The following is a 22125-nucleotide window of genomic DNA, read 5'->3' on the forward strand; positions in this document are numbered from 1 at the left end:
TCAGGAGCCCACAGGTCTAGGGAGGGTGAGCTTGATGTTGCTCTTCCGCCTGGTAAGACTGGGAAAATATCAGGACCCTCCACCTTCCTCGAAATCTCCTGTTACACCTGGAGGAGGTGCAGCATTTCCACTGGAATGATCTTACTCTTACCATTTTCATCATTCCATCCTTTTTCACATCCTCATAAATATTTTGTGGAGGAAACCCCATGTTAGACGTAACCAAATTGAACAATATGTTTCCTGCGTTATGATGGGTGTCTGAGATCGCTCTGGAGTTGATCTAGAGAAGGGGCTTAGAGTGAGTGTTTCCGTCTGCCAAGCCCTCAGCCCTTCAGCTACCCTTTCAGATGGGTGGGCTAAGGCTCTCCCAGCCCCACCTCTCGCAGGTAGCACTCTGGTGGGTGCCCCGTGTGCTCCCTGCGTGTCCTTGAGGATCACCTACCGGAGTCGTGATCCTGTTCCCCGCTCATCACTCATCACCTTCCCTAGGGAATATGCTGTCCTTGCCATCGCTGGGGCTGGGACATCCAGCAGCCCTGCTGGAGCCACCTTCCTCTCTCACACTGTGCATTTTCCCAGCAGAGCAAGGCAGAGTCAGAGACCCTGGGTTGTTGCGCAGCAGGGTTTCTCTCCCCTTCCTGGGGAACTGGGGAGAGAGGCAGTCGTCCCAGGCAGATGAAGAGGGATAGGGGAGAAGCCACAGATGTGGAGGAGGTACGTGTTCCCCGAGGAAACGGCAAGCAGCCCAGAGAGTTGAGGACAGCACGGGAAGATGTGAAAGGTGCAGCAGAAAAGAAGCCCCGGAGCTCCCAAAATCCCAGCAGCGGGTGTGCAGCAGAGCAGGTGATTGCAGCTGGGGAGGGGAGGACTGCACTGCGAGCTGAACGGGAAAAGTCCCTGCCCGTGACTGGTGCTCCAGAGTCAGGTAATGCTCAGCATGCCATCGGCTGAGGGAGCCACAGGGGCTCCTGCTGGCGCAGGGAGAAACCCAAAGAGAGACTTTCAGGCACTGAAAGAAGACTTCATTTCTCTGCCCTCCTTCTTCCTTTGCTCCCCCAGGAGAGTCGTTTCTGGCAGCTCTGTTTTCTCGGGACAGGGAGGTCATTTCTGACCCTCTCAGCGAACACGCAGGTTGGGCTCAGCATGAACTTCATCTGTCTCGTCCTCGCTCTCTGCCTAGGAAACCTTCTGTCTAAATCACAGTATTTCATCACTCTATCCTTCTTCCTCCTCCCAGAAAACACTCAACAGGGTTTTCAGGACCCTGTGCGGAAATACCACTGAATAGAGGGAAAACGTTGCAAATGTCGTGTTTGCTGTCTTGCATTTGTTCACGCCAGATGATCTTACTTCTGTAAGGAAATAAGAAGGAAGAGAAACTTCAGATCTCTTCTCCGTCTCTGCTCTTCCCTTCATCCTCTCTTCCTCTCCCTGTTCCTCTCATCCACCACTGCCGGGTGCCCATCCACCCGCTGCCACCACAGGATATCTCGACTGTCTCTGCAATGCAATTTTTCTGCCTTTCTAAAAAAATCAGCAGATCCTTTCGAGGCTGGCATAGGTCTATCAAGCTCTCCTCTCACTAGCTTTAATAATGCGTTGCATTCTGCCTCCAGGCTGCCTCTGGCACGACTTCCAGTTTTCCCCAGGCTGCCAACATATTCAGGGCTCTCTGTTTGCAGGATCAGTGTTGTGTGTTTTCAGGGAGAAAGGAACCCTCAGAATTCACGGCGATGAAAAATATGGGAAAGAGAACGAACTTTTCTACTCTACCTCTGGGTGCCCCTCAACCTGCAGCAGATATGCTGGTTCCAACATGCAAAGTTCAGGTGTGACAGACTGTTGCCTGGTCCTCTGAGCAGGAGGAGAAACACAGCAGCGCTCTCCTCACGGAGACTGCATGAGTTCAAAGCAGGAGGGAGATGACATGCCACGTGCGAGCTTTCTCTGGAGCTTTCTCTGGCGAAGGTGCTTCTCCCTCGCCGTGGCACTGGTGTCACAGCCCCTGACTAAACCCCAAGTGGTTTGTCTGGCCAGTAGAATTGCTTCTGCTGCCAGCAAGGATGCTCCCAGGGACATGCCAGGAGAGGCTGAGCCCGGGCTGCTGAGCCCGGAGGGATGGTCTGAAACGCATGCACCTGGACCAATCTTAATAACCCGTGCCCCAGAGGACAAGTCAGAAGTCTCCACGTGCCAACAAAGCAGGGATGAGAGGGAAGAGATGATGGCGATGAAAAAAGTTCATGGTCTGTCAATCTTGAGCTCCCCATACGAAACCGCCCCCTTGACACACAGCCTGCCCCAGCCGTCTCCACGGTGCAGAACCTCGACCGCCGCTCCTCTGCCGCCGCTCTCGCCTGCCCTCCGCATCCAGCCAGCACCCGATGAGAGCCCGAGAGACGCGGAGGCCGGGCTCAGCCTCAGGGCGGAGTTGGTTGACGAGGGCAGGGGAAGGAGATGAAGGTAGAGGAGGGAGAGGAGGTGGAGAGGAAGCGGCCCGACCGAAGCAGAGAGCCGGGGCTGGCGGGGGCAACGAGAGACCGGGCGGCGGATCGGCGGATGCGGCTCTGGCGTGGAGTGGGGCTGGCCCTGCTGGCCGCGCTTCTGCTCGGTGAGCAGGTCTGGGATGGCGGTGCAGGTCCCTCGATGTTGCCGTCCTGCCTGGCAGGTTCTTCACAGAACTCAGTCTCCGATCTATCCTCCCGTCTGTCCCTCCCTCTGCTTCGTAAAGCACTCCCTCGGAAAAACCCTCCCTTTTTCGAGCCGTTCTTCTTTCCTTACTTTACTCTCTGTCCTTCAGAGAACTCCTGCCATCCGTCCTTCCGCTTTACTACTTTTCTTTCTCTCTTTGTCTTGCTCAGTCCCGCAACTTTCCATTCTTCAGTGACTCCGCCAATCCACCTCTCTTCCCGCACTCATCTCTCCAGTTAATACTTATGGACACTTCCACTACTGCTCACCTTGACATCCTCTTAAAATTCTTCTCCGTGTGTTCCTGATTTTTTCTGTGCCCTTTGTTCTGGGAAACAACATCCAGCGCAAAAAGCAATTCTGACGGCTTTCTTCTTTATCTCCCCCCGCCAGTGTCTGCAGGCAGAGCCCAGGTGCAGCAGGACCCGTTGGCAGAGACCACCGAGGGCAGTGAAATCACCGTCAAATGCTCACACGCCAACCTACGAATCCATGATTTTATCCATTTCTACCGGCAGCTGCCGGGCCACAGCCCCGAGCTCCTGGCAAGCGCTGCTAAAGGGTCCGGAGAGCTGCGTGCGCCAGTGGGGCGGCTCTCGGTGTCGGCAGACCGTCGTTGGACGGTCCTCTGGCTCTCCGGGTCCAGTGCTGGGGAAGCGCCGCTCTATTGCTGCACCCTGGCGGACACGGATTCATTGACACGGTCGTCTTTGGAGCTCTCAGGGGATTTTCTTAGAAATACAAAAATGCGGTAGCTGTTTTTACAGCCGAGCAAAATAGGGCCCCTATGAAAGCAGGGGGTTTCAGTCCTCCACGGAGCACAGGCTTGTGACAGAATGTCTCGGTGTCAAGTGACATACACAGCGTAGCGCAGCGCAAGTCTGGGCATACTGCAGTCAGCTGCAATGTGTGTCCTTAAGTTCTCCTGAGCCGTCGTCCCCTGAATACTCTTTTCCCCTTCAGGCAGGCACCGCCATTCTCTGGTTCATGAAGATCTTTCTCTTTGGATAGGAGGACGAGTCTAGTCTTGCCTTGAGTGTGGAAAAGACACGGTAATGGTCTGCAAGACTTGGAGTGTCACTCTTCAAGCATCTGCACGCTAAATCTCGGAGGTGTGCTGAAGAATCTGCGGAGGTAGAAAGTGCGACGGAGCGAGGTGCAGCCAAGCCCGACCAAGTGGTAGAGGTCGTGAGTGAGCAGACAAAAGCGGTAAAAAAAGGAAAGACTTCCATCCATGCGGCCCTGGGTTCAGGAGGTTGGTGGCAGGACCATACTCCATTATCCTCTCAGCAGAAATGCAGTGTCCTCACTTTCCTGTAAATGTGTTATCTCTGCTCTGATACGTAAGAGGGCAGAACCATGTCAGGAGCCCACAGGTCTAGGGAGGGTGAGCTTGATGTTGCTCTTCCGCCTGGCAAGACTGGGAAAATATCAGGACCCTCCACCTTCCTCGAAATCTCCTGTTACACCTGGAGGAGGTGCAGCATTTCCACTGGAATGATCTTACTCTTACCATTTTCATCATTCCATCCTTTTTCACATCCTCATAAATATTTTGTGGAGGAAACCCCATGTTAGACGTAACCAAATTGAACAATATGTTTCCTGCGTTATGATGGGTGTCTGAGATCGCTCTGGAGTTGATCTAGAGAAGGGGCTTAGAGTGAGTGTTTCCGTCTGCCAAGCCCTCAGCCCTTCAGCTACCCTTTCAGATGGGTGGGCTAAGGCTCTCCCAGCCCCACCTCTCGCAGGTAGCACTCTGGTGGGTGCCCCGTGTGCTCCCTGCGTGTCCTTGAGGATCACCTACCGGAGTCGTGATCCTGTTCCCCGCTCATCACTCATCACCTTCCCTAGGGAATATGCTGTCCTTGCCATCGCTGGGGCTGGGACATCCAGCAGCCCTGCTGGAGCCACCTTCCTCTCTCACACTGTGCATTTTCCCAGCAGAGCAAGGCAGAGTCAGAGACCCTGGGTTGTTGCGCAGCAGGGTTTCTCTCCCCTTCCTGGGGAACTGGGGAGAGAGGCAGTCGTCCCAGGCAGATGAAGAGGGATAGGGGAGAAGCCACAGATGTGGAGGAGGTACGTGTTCCCCGAGGAAACGGCAAGCAGCCCAGAGAGTTGAGGACAGCACGGGAAGATGTGAAAGGTGCAGCAGAAAAGAAGCCCCGGAGCTCCCAAAATCCCAGCAGCGGGTGTGCAGCAGAGCAGGTGATTGCAGCTGGGGAGGGGAGGACTGCACTGCGAGCTGAACGAGAAAAGTCCCTGCCCGTGACTGGTGCTCCAGAGTCAGGTAATGCTCAGCATGCCATCGGCTGAGGGAGCCACAGGGGCTCCTGCTGGCGCAGGGAGAAACCCAAAGAGAGACTTTCAGGCACTGAAAGAAGACTTCATTTCTCTGCCCTCCTTCTTCCTTTGCTCCCCCAGGAGAGTCGTTTCTGGCAGCTCTGTTTTCTCGGGACAGGGAGGTCATTTCTGACCCTCTCAGCGAACACGCAGGTTGGGCTCAGCATGAACTTCATCTGTCTCGTCCTCGCTCTCTGCCTAGGAAACCTTCTGTCTAAATCACAGTATTTCATCACTCTATCCTTCTTCCTCCTCCCAGAAAACACTCAACAGGGTTTTCAGGACCCTGTGCGGAAATACCACTGAATAGAGGGAAAACGTTGCAAATGTCGTGTTTGCTGTCTTGCATTTGTTCACGCCAGATGATCTTACTTCTGTAAGGAAATAAGAAGGAAGAGAAACTTCAGATCTCTTCTCCGTCTCTGCTCTTCCCTTCATCCTCTCTTCCTCTCCCTGTTCCTCTCATCCACCACTGCCGGGTGCCCATCCACCCGCTGCCACCACAGGATATCTCGACTGTCTCTGCAATGCAATTTTTCTGCCTTTCTAAAAAAATCAGCAGATCCTTTCGAGGCTGGCATAGGTCTATCAAGCTCTCCTCTCACTAGCTTTAATAATGCGTTGCATTCTGCCTCCAGGCTGCCTCTGGCACGACTTCCAGTTTTCCCCAGGCTGCCAACATATTCAGGGCTCTCTGTTTGCAGGATCAGTGTTGTGTGTTTTCAGGGAGAAAGGAACCCTCAGAATTCACGGCGATGAAAAATATGGGAAAGAGAACGAACTTTTCTACTCTACCTCTGGGTGCCCCTCAACCTGCAGCAGATATGCTGGTTCCAACATGCAAAGTTCAGGTGTGACAGACTGTTGCCTGGTCCTCTGAGCAGGAGGAGAAACACAGCAGCGCTCTCCTCACGGAGACTGCATGAGTTCAAAGCAGGAGGGAGATGACATGCCACGTGCGAGCTTTCTCTGGAGCTTTCTCTGGCGAAGGTGCTTCTCCCTCGCCGTGGCACTGGTGTCACAGCCCCTGACTAAACCCCAAGTGGTTTGTCTGGCCAGTAGAATTGCTTCTGCTGCCAGCAAGGATGCTCCCAGGGACATGCCAGGAGAGGCTGAGCCCGGGCTGCTGAGCCCGGAGGGATGGTCTGAAACGCATGCACCTGGACCAATCTTAATAACCCGTGCCCCAGAGGACAAGTCAGAAGTCTCCACGTGCCAACAAAGCAGGGATGAGAGGGAAGAGATGATGGCGATGAAAAAAGTTCATGGTCTGTCAATCTTGAGCTCCCCATACGAAACCGCCCCCTTGACACACAGCCTGCCCCAGCCGTCTCCACGGTGCAGAACCTCGACCGCCGCTCCTCTGCCGCCGCTCTCGCCTGCCCTCCGCATCCAGCCAGCACCCGATGAGAGCCCGAGAGACGCGGAGGCCGGGCTCAGCCTCAGGGCGGAGTTGGTTGACGAGGGCAGGGGAAGGAGATGAAGGTAGAGGAGGGAGAGGAGGTGGAGAGGAAGCGGCCCGACCGAAGCAGAGAGCCGGGGCTGGCGGGGGCAACGAGAGACCGGGCGGCGGATCGGCGGATGCGGCTCTGGCGTGGAGTGGGGCTGGCCCTGCTGGCCGCGCTTCTGCTCGGTGAGCAGGTCTGGGATGGCGGTGCAGGTCCCTCGATGTTGCCGTCCTGCCTGGCAGGTTCTTCACAGAACTCAGTCTCCGATCTATCCTCCCGTCTGTCCCTCCCTCTGCTTCGTAAAGCACTCCCTCGGAAAAACCCTCCCTTTTTCGAGCCGTTCTTCTTTCCTTACTTTACTCTCTGTCCTTCAGAGAACTCCTGCCATCCGTCCTTCCGCTTTACTACTTTTCTTTCTCTCTTTGTCTTGCTCAGTCCCGCAACTTTCCATTCTTCAGTGACTCCGCCAATCCACCTCTCTTCCCGCACTCATCTCTCCAGTTAATACTTATGGACACTTCCACTACTGCTCACCTTGACATCCTCTTAAAATTCTTCTCCGTGTGTTCCTGATTTTTTCTGTGCCCTTTGTTCTGGGAAACAACATCCAGCGCAAAAAGCAATTCTGACGGCTTTCTTCTTTATCTCCCCCCGCCAGTGTCTGCAGGCAGAGCCCAGGTGCAGCAGGACCCGTTGGCAGAGACCACCGAGGGCAGTGAAATCACCGTCAAATGCTCACACGCCAACCTACGAATCCATGATTTTATCCATTTCTACCGGCAGCTGCCGGGCCACAGCCCCGAGCTCCTGGCAAGCGCTGCTAAAGGGTCCGGAGAGCTGCGTGCGCCAGTGGGGCGGCTCTCGGTGTCGGCAGACCGTCGTTGGACGGTCCTCTGGCTCTCCGGGTCCAGTGCTGGGGAAGCGCCGCTCTATTGCTGCACCCTGGCGGACACGGATTCATTGACACGGTCGTCTTTGGAGCTCTCAGGGGATTTTCTCAGAAATACAAAAATGCGGTAGCTGTTTTTACAGCCGAGCAAAATAGGGCCCCTATGAAAGCAGGGGGTTTCAGTCCTCCACGGAGCACAGGCTTGTGACAGAATGTCTCGGTGTCAAGTGACATACACAGCGTAGCGCAGCGCAAGTCTGGGCATACTGCAGTCAGCTGCAATGTGTGTCCTTAAGTTCTCCTGAGCCGTCGTCCCCTGAATACTCTTTTCCCCTTCAGGCAGGCACCGCCATTCTCTGGTTCATGAAGATCTTTCTCTTTGGATAGGAGGACGAGTCTAGTCTTGCCTTGAGTGTGGAAAAGACACGGTAATGGTCTGCAAGACTTGGAGTGTCACTCTTCAAGCATCTGCACGCTAAATCTCGGAGGTGTGCTGAAGAATCTGCGGAGGCAGAAAGTGCGACGGAGCGAGGTGCAGCCAAGCCCGACCAAGTGGTAGAGGTCGTGAGTGAGCAGACAAAAGCGGTAAAAAAAGGAAAGACTTCCATCCATGCGGCCCTGGGTTCAGGAGGTTGGTGGCAGGACCATACTCCATTATCCTCTCAGCAGAAATGCAGTGTCCTCACTTTCCTGTAAATGTGTTATCTCTGCTCTGATACGTAAGAGGGCAGAACCATGTCAGGAGCCCACAGGTCTAGGGAGGGTGAGCTTGATGTTGCTCTTCCGCCTGGCAAGACTGGGAAAATATCAGGACCCTCCACCTTCCTCGAAATCTCCTGTTACACCTGGAGGAGGTGCAGCATTTCCACTGGAATGATCTTACTCTTACCATTTTCATCATTCCATCCTTTTTCACATCCTCATAAATATTTTGTGGAGGAAACCCCATGTTAGACGTAACCAAATTGAACAATATGTTTCCTGCGTTATGATGGGTGTCTGAGATCGCTCTGGAGTTGATCTAGAGAAGGGGCTTAGAGTGAGTGTTTCCGTCTGCCAAGCCCTCAGCCCTTCAGCTACCCTTTCAGACGGGTGGGCTAAGGCTCTCCCAGCCCCACCTCTCGCAGGTAGCACTCTGGTGGGTGCCCCGTGTGCTCCCTGCGTGTCCTTGAGGATCACCTACCGGAGTCGTGATCCTGTTCCCCGCTCATCACTCATCACCTTCCCTAGGGAATATGCTGTCCTTGCCGTCGCTGGGGCTGGGACATCCAGCAGCCCTGCTGGAGCCACCTTCCTCTCTCACACTGTGCATTTTCCCAGCAGAGCAAGGCAGAGTCAGAGACCCTGGGTTGTTGCGCAGCAGGGTTTCTCTCCCCTTCCTGGGGAACTGGGGAGAGAGGCAGTCGTCCCAGGCAGATGAAGAGGGATAGGGGAGAAGCCACAGATGTGGAGGAGGTACGTGTTCCCCGAGGAAACGGCAAGCAGCCCAGAGAGTTGAGGACAGCACGGGAAGATGTGAAAGGTGCAGCAGAAAAGAAGCCCCGGAGCTCCCAAAATCCCAGCAGCGGGTGTGCAGCAGAGCAGGTGATTGCAGCTGGGGAGGGGAGGACTGCACTGCGAGCTGAACGGGAAAAGTCCCTGCCCGTGACTGGTGCTCCAGAGTCAGGTAATGCTCAGCATGCCATCGGCTGAGGGAGCCACAGGGGCTCCTGCTGGCGCAGGGAGAAACCCAAAGAGAGACTTTCAGGCACTGAAAGAAGACTTCATTTCTCTGCCCTCCTTCTTCCTTTGCTCCCCCAGGAGAGTCGTTTCTGGCAGCTCTGTTTTCTCGGGACAGGGAGGTCATTTCTGACCCTCTCAGCGAACACGCAGGTTGGGCTCAGCATGAACTTCATCTGTCTCGTCCTCGCTCTCTGCCTAGGAAACCTTCTGTCTAAATCACAGCATTTCATCACTCTATCCTTCTTCCTCCTCCCAGAAAACACTCAACAGGGTTTTCAGGCCCCTGTGCGGAAATACCACTGAATAGAGGGAAAACGTTGCAAATGTCGTGTTTGCTGTCTTGCATTTGTTCACTTCAGATGATCTTACTTCTGTAAGGAAATAAGAAGGAAGAGAAACTTCAGATCTCTTCTCCGTCTCTGCTCTTCCCTTCATCCTCTCTTCCTCTCCCTGTTCCTCTCATCCACCACTGCCGGGTGCCCATCCACCCGCTGCCACCACAGGATATCTCGACTGTCTCTGCAATGCAATTTTTCTGCCTTTCTAAAAAAATCAGCAGATCCTTTCGAGGCTGGCATAGGTCTATCAAGCTCTCCTCTCACTAGCTTTAATAATGCGTTGCATTCTGCCTCCAGGCTGCCTCTGGCACGACTTCCAGTTTTCCCCAGGCTGCCAACATATTCAGGGCTCTCTGTTTGCAGGATCAGTGTTGTGTGTTTTCAGGGAGAAAGGAACCCTCAGAATTCACGGCGATGAAAAATATGGGAAAGAGAACGAACTTTTCTACTCTACCTCTGGGTGCCCCTCAACCTGCAGCAGATATGCTGGTTCCAACATGCAAAGTTCAGGTGTGACAGACTGTTGCCTGGTCCTCTGAGCAGGAGGAGAAACACAGTAGCGCTCTCCTCACGGAGACTGCATGAGTTCAAAGCAGGAGGGAGATGACATGCCACGTGCGAGCTTTCTCTGGAGCTTTCTCTGGCGAAGGTGCTTCTCCCTCGCCGTGGCACTGGTGTCACAGCCCCTGACTAAACCCCAAGTGGTTTGTCTGGCCAGTAGACTTGCTTCTGCTGCCAGCAAGGATGCTCCCAGGGACATGCCAGGAGAGGCTGAGCCCGGGCTGCTGAGCCCGGAGGGATGGTCTGAAACGCATGCACCTGGACCATTCTTAATAACCCGTGCCCCAGAGGACAAGTCAGAAGTCTCCACGTGCCAGCAAAGCAGGGATGAGAGGGAAGAGATGATGGCGATGAAAAAAGATCATGGTCTGTCAATCTTGAGCTCCCCATACGAAACCGCCCCCTTGACACACAGCCTGCCCCAGCCGTCTCCACGGTGCAGAACCTCGACCGCCGCTCCTCTGCCGCCGCTCTCGCCTGCCCTCCGCATCCAGCCAGCACCCGATGAGAGCCCGAGAGACGCGGAGGCCGGGCTCAGCCTCAGGACGGAGTTGGTTGACGAGGGCAGGGGAAGGAGATGAAGGTAGAGGAGGGAGAGGAGGTGGAGAGGAAGCGGCCCGACCGAAGCAGAGAGCCGGGGCTGGCGGGGGCAACGAGAGACCGGGTGGCGGATCGGCGGATGCGGCTCTGGCGTGGAGCGGGGCTGGCCCTGCTGGCCGCGCTTCTGCTCGGTGAGCAGGTCTGGGATGGCGGTGCAGGTCCCTCGATGTTACCGTCGTACGTGGCAGGTTCTTCACAGAGCTCAGTCTCCGATCTATCCTTCCGTCTGTCCCTCCCTCTGCTTCGTAAAGCACTCCCTCGGAAAAACCCTCCCTTTTTCGAGCCGTTCTTCTTTCCTTACTTTACTCTCTGTCCTTCAGAGAACTCCTGCCATCCGTCCTTCCCCTTTACTACTTTTCTTTCTCTCTTTGTCTTGCTCAGTCCCGCAACTTTCCATTCTTCAGTGACTCCGCCAATCCACCTCTCTTCCCGCACTCATCTCTCCAGTTAATACTTATGGACACTTCCACTACTGCTCACCTTGACATCCTCTTAAAATTCTTCTCCGTGTGTTCCTGATTTTTTCTGTGCCCTTTGTTCTGGGAAACAACATCCAGCGGAAAAAGCAATTCTGACGGCTTTCTTCTTTATCTCCCCCCGCCAGTGTCTACAGGCAGAGCCCAGGTGCAGCAGGACCCGTTGGCAGAGACCACCGAGGGCAGTGAAATCACCGTCAAATGCTCACACGCCAACCTACGAATCCATGATTTTATCCATTTCTACCGGCAGCTGCCGGGCCACAGCCCCGAGCTCCTGGCAAGCGCTGCTAAAGGGTCCGGAGAGCTGCGTGCGCCAGTGGGGCGGCTCTCGGTGTCGGCAGACCGTCGTTGGACGGTCCTCTGGCTCTCCGGGTCCAGTGCTGGGGAAGCGCCGCTCTATTGCTGCACCCTGGCGGACACGGATTCATTGACACGGTCGTCTTTGGAGCTCTCAGGGGATTTTCTTAGAAATACAAAAATGCGGTAGCTGTTTTTACAGCCGAGCAAAATAGGGCCCCTATGAAAGCAGGGGGTTTCAGTCCTCCACGGAGCACAGGCTTGTGACAGAATGTCTCGGTGTCAAGTGACATACACAGCGTAGCGCAGCGCAAGTCTGGGCATACTGCAGTCAGCTGCAATGTGTGTCCTTAAGTTCTCCTGAGCCGTCGTCCCCTGAATACTCTTTTCCCCTTCAGGCAGGCACCGCCATTCTCTGGTTCATGAAGATCTTTCTCTTTGGATAGGAGGACGAGTCTAGTCTTGCCTTGAGTGTGGAAAAGACACGGTAATGGTCTGCAAGACTTGGAGTGTCACTCTTCAAGCATCTGCACGCTAAATCTCGGAGGTGTTCTGAAGAATCTGCGGAGGCAGAAAGTGCGACGGAGCGAGGTGCAGCCAAGCCCGACCAAGTGGTAGAGGTCGTGAGTGAGCAGACAAAAGCGGTAAAAAAAGGAAAGACTTCCATCCATGCGGCCCTGGGTTCAGGAGGTTGGTGGCAGGACCATACTCCATTATCCTCTCAGCAGAAATGCAGTGTCCTCACTTTCCTGTAAATGTGTTATCTCTGCTCTGATACGTAAGAGGGCAGAACCATGTCAGGAGCCCACAGGTCTAGGGAGGGTGAGCTTGATGTTGCTCTTCCGCCTGGCAAGACTGGGAAAATATCAGGACCCTCCACCTTCCTCGAAATCTCCTGTTACACCTGGAGGAGGTGCAGCATTTCCACTGGAATGATCTTACTCTTACCATTTTCATCATTCCATCCTTTTTCACATCCTCATAAATATTTTGTGGAGGAAACCCCATGTTAGACGTAACCAAATTGAACAATATGTTTCCTGCGTTATGATGGGTGTCTGAGATCGCTCTGGAGTTGATCTAGAGAAGGGGCTTAGAGTGAGTGTTTCCGTCTGCCAAGCCCTCAGCCCTTCAGCTACCCTTTCAGATGGGTGGGCTAAGGCTCTCCCAGCCCCACCTCTCGCAGGCAGCACTCTGGTGGGTGCCCCGTGTGCTCCCTGCGTGTCCTTGAGGATCACCTACCGGAGTCGTGATCCTGTTTCTCGCTCATCACTCATCACCTTCCCTAGGGAATATGCTGTCCTTGCCATCGCTGGGGCTGGGACATCCAGCAGCCCTGCTGGAGCCACCTTCCTCTCTCACACTGTGCATTTTCCCAGCAGAGCAAGGCAGAGTCAGAGACCCTGGGTTGTTGCCCAGCAGGGTTTCTCTCCCCTTCCTGGGGAACTGGGGAGAGAGGCAGTCGTCCCAGGCAGATGAAGAGGGATAGGGGAGAAGCCACAGATGTGGAGGAGGTACGTGTTCCCCGAGGAAACGGCAAGCAGCCCAGAGAGTTGAGGACAGCACGGGAAGATGTGAAAGGTGCAGCAGAAAAGAAGCCCCGGAGCTCCCAAAATCCCAGCAGCGGGTGTGCAGCAGAGCAGGTGATTGCAGCTGGGGAGGGGAGGACTGCACTGCGAGCTGAACGGGAAAAGTCCCTGCCCGTGACTGGTGCTCCAGAGTCAGGTAATGCTCAGCATGCCATCGGCTGAGGGAGCCACAGGGGCTCCTGCTGGCGCAGGGAGAAACCCAAAGAGAGACTTTCAGGCACTGAAAGAAGACTTCATTTCTCTGCCCTCCTTCTTCCTTTGCTCCCCCAGGAGAGTCGTTTCTGGCAGCTCTGTTTTCTCGGGACAGGGAGGTCATTTCTGACCCTCTCAGTGAACACGCAGGTTGGGCTCAGCATGAACTTCATCTCTCTCGTCCTCGCTCTCTGCCTAGGAAACCTTCTGTCTAAATCACAGCATTTCATCACTCTATCCTTCTTCCTCCTCCCAGAAAACACTCAACAGGGTTTTCAGGCCCCTGTGCGGAAATACCACTGAATAGAGGGAAAACGTTGCAAATGTCGTGTTTGCTGTCTTGCATTTGTTCACTTCAGATGATCTTACTTCTGTAAGGAAATAAGAAGGAAGAGAAACTTCAGATCTCTTCTCCGTCTCTGCTCTTCCCTTCATCCTCTCTGCCTCTCCCTGTTCCTCTCATCCACCACTGCCGGGTGCCCATCCACCCGCTGCCACCACAGGATATCTCGACTGTCTCTGCAATGCAATTTTTCTGCCTTTCTAAAAAAATCAGCAGATCCTTTCGAGGCTGGCATAGGTCTATCAAGCTCTCCTCTCACTAGCTTTAATAATGCGTTGCATTCTGCCTCCAGGCTGCCTCTGGCACGACTTCCAGTTTTCCCCAGGCTGCCAACATATTCAGGGCTCTCTGTTTGCAGGATCAGTGTTGTGTGTTTTCAGGGAGAAAGGAACCCTCAGAATTCACGGCGATGAAAAATATGGGAAAGAGAACGAACTTTTCTACTCTACCTCTGGGTGCCCCTCAACCTGCAGCAGATATGCTGGTTCCAACATGCAAAGTTCAGGTGTGACAGACTGTTGCCTGGTCCTCTGAGCAGGAGGAGAAACACAGCAGCGCTCTCCTCACGGAGACTGCATGAGTTCAAAGCAGGAGGGAGATGACATGCCACGTGCGAGCTTTCTCTGGAGCTTTCTCTGGCGAAGGTGCTTCTCCCTCGCCGTGGCACTGGTGTCACAGCCCCTGACTAAACCCCAAGTGGTTTGTCTGGCCAGTAGAATTGCTTCTGCTGCCAGCAAGGATGCTCCCAGGGACATGCCAGGAGAGGCTGAGCCCGGGCTGCTGAGCCCGGAGGGATGGTCTGAAACGCATGCACCTGGACCATTCTTAATAACCCGTGCCCCAGAGGACAAGTCAGAAGTCTCCACGTGCCAACAAAGCAGGGATGAGAGGGAAGAGATGATGGCGATGAAAAAAGATCATGGTCTGTCAATCTTGAGCTCCCCATACGAAACCGCCCCCTTGACACGCAGCCTGCCCCAGCCGTCTCCACGGTGCAGAACCTCGACCGCCGCTCCTCTGCCGCCGCTCTCGCCTGCCCTCCGCATCCAGCCAGCACCCGATGAGAGCCCGAGAGACGCGGAGGCCGGGCTCAGCCTCAGGGCGGAGTTGGTTGACGAGGGCAGGGGAAGGAGATGAAGGTAGAGGAGGGAGAGGAGGTGGAGAGGAAGCGGCCCGACCGAAGCAGAGAGCCGGGGCTGGCGGGGGCAACGAGAGACCGGGTGGCGGATCGGCGGATGCGGCTCTGGCGTGGAGCGGGGCTGGCCCTGCTGGCCGCGCTTCTGCTCGGTGAGCAGGTCTGGGATGGCGGTGCAGGTCCCTCGATGTTACCGTCGTACGTGGCAGGTTCTTCACAGAGCTCAGTCTCCGATCTATCCTCCCGTCTGTCCCTCCCTCTGCTTCGTAAAGCACTCCCTCGGAAAAACCCTCCCTTTTTCGAGCCGTTCTTCTTTCCTTACTTTACTCTCTGTCCTTCAGAGAACTCCTGCCATCCGTCCTTCCCCTTTACTACTTTTCTTTCTCTCTTTGCCTTGCTCAGTCCCGCAACTTTCCATTCTTCAGTGACTCCGCCAATCCACCTCTCTTCCCGCACTCATCTCTCCAGTTAATACTTATGGACACTTCCACTACTGCTCACCTTGACATCCTCTTAAAATTCTTCTCCGTGTGTTCCTGATTTTTTCTGTGCCCTTTGTTCTGGGAAACAACATCCAGCGCAAAAAGCAATTCTGACGGCTTTCTTCTTTATCTCCCCCCGCCAGTGTCTGCAGGCAGAGCCCAGGTGCAGCAGGACCTGTTGGCAGAGACCACCGAGGGCAGTGAAATCACCGTCAAATGCTCACACGTCAACCTACGAATCCATGATTTTATCCATTTCTACCGGCAGCTGCCGGGCCACAGCCCCGAGCTCCTGGCACGCGCTGCTAAAGGGTCCGGAGAGCTGCGTGCGCCAGTGGGGCGGCTCTCGGTGTCGGCAGACCGTCGTTGGACGGTCCTCTGGCTCTCCGGGTCCAGTGCTGGGGAAGCGCCGCTCTATTGCTGCACCCTGGCGGACACGGATTCATTGACACGGTCGTCTTTGGAGCTCTCAGGGGATTTTCTTAGAAATACAAAAATGCGGTAGCTGTTTTTACAGCCGAGCAAAATAGGGCCCCTATGAAAGCAGGGCGTTTCAGTCCTCCACGGAGCACAGGCTTGTGACAGAATGTCTCGGTGTCAAGTGACATACACAGCGTAGCGCAGCGCAAGTCTGGGCATACTGCAGTCAGCTGCAATGTGTGTCCTTAAGTTCTCCTGAGCCGTCGTCCCCTGAATACTCTTTTCCCCTTCAGGCAGGCACCGCCATTCTCTGGTTCATGAAGATCTTTCTCTTTGGATAGGAGGACGAGTCTAGCCTTGATTTGAGGGTGGAAAAGACACGGTAATAGTCTGCAAGACTTGGAGTGTCACTCTTCAAGGATCTGCACGTTAAATCTCGGAGGTGTGCTGAAGAATCTGCGGAGGCAGAAAGTGCGACGGAGCGAGGTGCAGCCAAGCCCGACCAAGTGGTAGAGGTCGTGAGTGAGCAGACAAAAGCGGTAAAAAAAGGAAAGACTTCCATCCATGCGACCCTGGGTTCAGGAGGTTGGTGGCAGGACCATACTCCATTATCCTCTCAGCAGAAATGCAGTGTCCTCACTTTCCTGTAAATGTGTTATCTCTGCTCTGATACGTAAGAGGGCAGAACCATGTCAGGAGCCCACAGGTCTAGGGAGGGTGAGCTTGATGTTGCTCTTCCGCCTGGCAAGACTGGGAAAATATCAGGACCCTCCACCTTCCTCGAAATCTCCTGTTACACCTGGAGGAGGTGCAGCATATCCACTGGAATGATCTTACTCTTACCATTTTCATCATTCCATCCTTTTTCACATCCTCATAAATATTTTGTGGAGGAAACCCCATGTTAGACGTAACCAAATTGAACAATATGTTTCCTGCGTTATGATGGGTGTCTGAGATCGCTCTGGAGTTGATCTAGAGAAGGGGCTTAGAGTGAGTGTTTCCGTCTGCCAAGCCCTCAGCCCTTCAGCTACCCTTTCAGATGGGTGGGCTAAGGCTCTCCCAGCCCCACCTCTCGCAGGTAGCACTCTGGTGGGTGCCCCGTGTGCTCCCTGCGTGTCCTTGAGGATCACCTACCGGAGTCGTGATCCTGTTCCTCGCTCATCACTCATCACCTTCCCTAGGGAATATGCTGTCCTTGCCATCGCTGGGGCTGGGACATCCAGCAGCCCTGCTGGAGCCACCTTCCTCTCTCACACTGTGCATTTTCCCAGCAGAGCAAGGCAGAGTCAGAGACCCTGGGTTGTTGCGCAGCAGGGTTTCTCTCCCCTTCCTGGGGAACTGGGGAGAGAGGCAGTCGTCCCAGGCAGATGAAGAGGGATAGGGGAGAAGCCACAGATGTGGAGGAGGTACGTGTTCCCCGAGGAAACGGCAAGCAGCCCAGAGAGTTGAGGACAGCACGGGAAGATGTGAAAGGTGCAGCAGAAAAGAAGCCCCGGAGCTCCCAAAATCCCAGCAGCGGGTGTGCAGCAGAGCAGGTGATTGCAGCTGGGGAGGGGAGGACTGCACTGCGAGCTGAACGGGAAAAGCCCCTGCCCGTGACTGGTGCTCCAGAGTCAGGTAATGCTCAGCATGCCATCGGCTGAGGGAGCCACAGGGGCTCCTGCTGGCGCAGGGAGAAACCCAAAGAGAGACTTTCAGGCACTGAAAGAAGAGTTCATTTCTCTGCCCTCCTTCTTCCTTTGCTCCCCCAGGAGAGTCGTTTCTGGCAGCTCTGTTTTCTCGGGACAGGGAGGTCATTTCTGACCCTCTCAGCGAGCACACAGGTTGGGCTCAGCATGAACTTCATCTGTCTCGTCCTCACTCTCTGCCTAGGAAACCTTCTGTCTAAATCACAGCATTTCATCACTCTATCCTTCTTCCTCCTCCCAGAAAACACTCAACAGGGTTTTCAGGACCCTGTGCGGAAATACCACTGAATAGAGGGAAAACGTTGCAAATGTCGTGTTTGCTGTCTTGCATTTGTTCACTCCAGATGATCTTACTTCTGTCAGGAAATAAGAAGGAAGAGAAACTTCAGATCTCTTCTCCGTCTCTACTCTTCCCTTCATCCTCTCTGCCTCTCCCTGTTCCTCTCATCCACCACTGCCGGGTGCCCATCCACCCGCTGCCACCACAGGATATCTCGACTGTCTCTGCAATGCAATTTTTCTGCCTTTCTAAAAAAATCAGCAGATCCTTTCGAGGCTGGCATAGGTCTATCAAGCTCTCCTCTCACTAGCTTTAATAATGCGTTGCATTCTGCCTCCAGGCTGCCTCTGGCACGACTTCCAGTTTTCCCCAGGCTGCCAACATATTCAGGGCTCTCTGTTTGCAGGATCAGTGTTGTGTGTTTTCAGGGAGAAAGGAACCCTCAGAATTCACGGCGATGAAAAATATGGGAAAGAGAACGAACTTTTCTACTCTACCTCTGGGTGCCCCTCAACCTGCAGCAGATATGCTGGTTCCAACATGCAAAGTTCAGGTGTGACAGACTGTTGCCTGGTCCTCTGAGCAGGAGGAGAAACACAGCAGCGCTCTCCTCACGGAGACTGCATGAGTTCAAAGCAGGAGGGAGATGACATGCCACGTGCGAGCTTTCTCTGGAGCTTTCTCTGGCGAAGGTGCTTCTCCCTCGCCATGGCACTGGTGTCACAGCCCCTGACTAAACCCCAAGTGGTTTGTCTGGCCAGTAGAATTGCTTCTGCTGCCAGCAAGGATGCTCCCAGGGACATGCCAGGAGAGGCTGAGCCCGGGCTGCTGAGCCGGGAGGGATGGTCTGAAACGCATGCACCTGGACCAATCTTAATAACACGTGCCCCAGAGGACAATTCAGAAGTCTTATCCCCTCCAGGCAGGCACTGCAATTCTCTGGTTCATGAAGATCTTTCTCTTTGGATAGGAGGTGGATTTTGGCCTTGAGTGTGGAAAAGACACGGTAATGGTCTGCAAGACTTGGATTGTCACTCTTCAAGGATCTGAACACTAAATCTCGGAGGTGTGCTGAAGAATCTGCGGACGCAGAAAGTGCGACAGAGTGAGGTGCAGCCAAGCCAGAACAAGTGTTAGAGGTGGTGAGAGAGCAAAAAAAACCAGTAAGAAAGGAAAGACTTCCATCCATGTGGCCCAGGGCTCAGGAAGACTGGTTGATGGACCATGCATGGAATGTTATTTTTCTGACCATCCTTCATTCCTTCTCCAATGTTCCTTCAGTACAATTGCAAAATACTCACCTTCCTTTAAATGTGTTGTCTCTGCTCTGATGCCTAAGAGGCAGAACTATGCCAGGAGCCCACAGGCTCTTCTACAGCGCCGCATCTGCCGATCCACTGCCCGACCTCTCACTGCCCCCGACAGCACCGGCTCTCTGCTCCGGCCGGGCCCCTTCCTCTCCACCTCCTCTCCCTCCTCTGCCTTCTTCTCTCTCTGCTGCCCTCCTCCGCCAACTCCGCCCCGGGGCTGAGCTCGACCTCCGCGTCGCTCGGTCTCTCCTCGGGTGAGGGCTGGATGCGGAGGGCAGGCCATGAGTTTTTTTTCATTGCCATCATCTCATCGTTCTTATCCCTCCTTTGCTGGCACCTGGAGACTCCCGAATTGTCCTCCAGGGCACGTAATTGTGAGAATGGTCCAGGGCACGAGAGGAAGACAATCCCTCCAGGTTCAGCAGCCCGGACTCAGCCTCTCCTGGTCCATCCCGGGGATCATCCCTGCTGGCAGCAGGAGAACTTCTGCTGGTGACAAAGACTACTTGGGCTTTTTTCAGGGCCTCTGGCACCAATGCTATGGTGAGGCAGTGCACTGGAGAAGCACCTTCCCCAGAGAAAGCTCAGAAGTGGCATGGCATCTCCCTCCTGCTTTGGACCCATGGAGATGCAGTCTCCGTGAGGAAAGCTCTGCTGTTTCCCTCCTCCTGCTACTCTTGCTCAGAGGACCAGGGAACTGCCTGTCACTCCTCAACTGGATTTGCTGGAACCAGCATATCTGCAGCAGGTTGAGGGGCACTCAGAGGCACAGCCAAAAATTTCATTCTCTTTCCCATCTTTGTCACCTCCGTAGGAGGATATGAAGGAAAACCAGGGAAGGGTGTGAGCTATTCCCTTGTGCACTCGATAACCCCAGGGCATGCATCGCAGACCTGCAAACCACTCTTGGTTGGCACTCACAATGGAACCTCTACTTCCAGTACTGGTTTCTCACCAGTCCGCAGAGGTTCTTTAGCCTTCCCTGGAGAGAGGCGGAAGGACTAGACAGGGTGTCTCTCTTTGCATTGAACAGACAAGTCTTGAGCACATACCTGGTGTTGGTGTGGGGACATGACTCTGAGCAAGTACAATTGCCATCGGCCTCCTGGGGGGGCCTTGAAGCTAAGTGGTACAAAGAGTGTCTCAGTGTCACTTTGCATTTATGGTACTAAACCCTGGCAACGCCCCTGGATGCAGTTCTGGGATGTGCTTCTGTGGACAGAGCTCCCCGTGTCTATCCCTCAGGCCGTGGGGCATCTCAGATAGTGGCAGAGCAGGTGGCACCCCAAGAGGTCTGATGTGCATCCAGGCTCCGGGCGCGGCAATAGGAGCCCCAGGAGATACTGCCCCTTCTGCCATGAACTGTCTCTGTGTGTGTGTGCAAGGGAAGGACTCGTGTGCCTGAAAACCCTCGTGTGACTGAGCAGTGAGTCCCTGCCAGGGCACCACTGGCCAACTGGCCATCAACCAGGACCCCAGGGGCCATTTTCCAGCACTGCTATGCAGCACGTCGTTCCCAGTCTGTCCAGACATCCTGGGTTGCCCCATCCTGAGGACATAATCTGGCACTTCCCCTTATTGAACTTCCTCTGGTTGATGATTGCCCAAACCTCTGCTTTGAGGTCTCTCTGCAGGGCCTCCCTCTTCCATGAGGCCCGAGAGTGTCAAAATAACCCCTTGATTCCAGGGGAGTCTGCAGTGTTCAGTGTTCCATGGGTAACATGAGGCCCCATATTGTCACAATGGCACTGAAATGATGGAGGATCTCCTTTCTGAACGACTTAGTAAATCGGAAGATTTAACTAAAATAAAAATGATATCCTAATCAACAAAGGGATTTGCTTTCTTGGCATGGTAGTGGTCTTTTCTTTTAAGACTACAAATAGTTTTAGGAGAGCGAATGTCGATGATACATGGAAACTAATAGAGCATGTATCGCATGGCCATCTTCAAGAAATTAGCTTACATGCCTCAGAAAACTTGTTTAATAAGACGTTCTCTTAAGAAGAAAGTCAATTAAATATTGTTTAAGCAAACGGGAAGTTCTAAGACACATGTCTTAGCTGGTCCTAGAACATTCATTTTAGGGTTAGAGGTCGGATAGATCAATCAGAGGTGCTACGAGGCCTCCTAAGCGAAAAGACCACTCTGCGAACATGACTGCTCCCCCCATAAGAAACGGACACTAGATGGCAGTCTTGCTCCACGAATAAAACCCAAGATGCTCTTTGACTCCAAAATCATAACCTTATTATGGACTGCTTGTGAGTGGGGAATCTTTCAAGTATCACTGTATTTATATTCCGAAATTTATACTGATTCTTTGATTCATGCATGGCAGAGTACCCCCATGAATCCCCAGCTGGCATCTTAAAGAAATGTTCTATGCAATGGTTTCTGGTCATTGTGTTTAATTCTTTTGTTTCTCCCTTTGATTCCAGGAAGTTTCAAAGATATCCCAGGGTTTGTTTAATTCCATGAGGTTCCGCACGTCCCAATGACGTTCCTTAATTCCCTGGTTTTCTGTAGTTTCCCAGGGAACATATGGTTCCATGGTGCAGGGCAGTGTCACGACGACCACTTTTTTCCGTGAATTTCCCCAGTGTCCCAGCAGTCCTTTTGTTCCATGAGACCCTGCAATATTGCAGTGGGTTGACCTTGCCTGGATGCCAGGTGCCCACCAAGTCGCTCTATCACTGCCCTTCCCAGTCAGACAGGAGAGACAGAATAAGATGGAAAATGACTTCTACCTTGAGATCAGGCACTTTACTAAAGCAAAAGCCAAAGTTTGTGCATGAATAAGTGAAGAGAAAAATAAAAAGGTTTATTCTCTTCTTCTCGTCAGCAGCGATGCCTGGCCACATCACAGGAAGCAGGGCTTCACCACACAGCGAGGTCACTCAGAAGGCAAGTATTGTAAAAAAAATGGATTTCCCCCCTTTCCTGTTCCTTTCCTGAGCTTTTGCAGCTGATCTGCCACCATATATTCTGGAATATCCCTTTCGTCAATTTGGCTCAACTGGCCTGTCAGTATCCCCTCCCATGATCTTACCCCCGATTCAAGGGAGGAAGCTGACAATGCAGATGCTGTGCCAGCCCTGCTCAGCAGTTGCCAAAACTAGGAGGTCTGCTAAGCAAGACCACTCTGCGGAAATGACTGCCCCCCCCACCCCCCGAAGAAACGGACACTAGATGGCAGTCTTGCTCCACGAATAAAATCCAAGATGCTATTTGACCCCAAAATCATAGCGTGATTAACCCCTTTGTAGCTCTCAATACCAAGCACAGCACTGTGACTGCTTCAGTGAGAAA

The 22125-nt window shown here is 53.7% G+C and overlaps 1 protein-coding gene and 1 gene segment (V, D, J or C); one reads left to right on the plus strand and one right to left on the minus strand.

Annotated features, from left to right (window-relative positions):
- The window catches only part of KAT14 (lysine acetyltransferase 14), a 151636-nt gene that overhangs the window by 9477 nt on the left and 120034 nt on the right, over positions 1-22125 (minus strand). Inside the window, exon 11 of one of the 7 annotated variants that reach the window (XR_007905338.1) lies at positions 2692-2702. The exons of 3 other annotated variants lie outside the window; for them this stretch is intronic. The gene's annotated coding sequence lies outside the window, so the exon portion shown is untranslated. Of the gene's footprint in view, positions 1-2691; positions 2703-6747; positions 6759-10803; positions 10815-14859; positions 14871-22125 lie in introns of those variants that run through there. 3 more of the 7 variants (XR_007905339.1, XR_007905340.1, XR_007905341.1) reach the window with 3 other exon arrangements.
- On the plus strand, positions 2384-3471 carry LOC127473273 (T cell receptor alpha variable 4-like). The segment is given in 2 exon segments: positions 2384-2614; positions 3088-3471. Coding segments are annotated over 2 exon segments (516 nt in total).

Source organism: Manacus candei, unplaced genomic scaffold (assembly GCF_025592945.1).
Source record: "Manacus candei isolate 608988 ecotype Guabito, Panama unplaced genomic scaffold, ASM2559294v1 h1tg000035l, whole genome shotgun sequence".
Lineage (NCBI taxonomy): Eukaryota > Metazoa > Chordata > Aves > Passeriformes > Pipridae > Manacus > Manacus candei.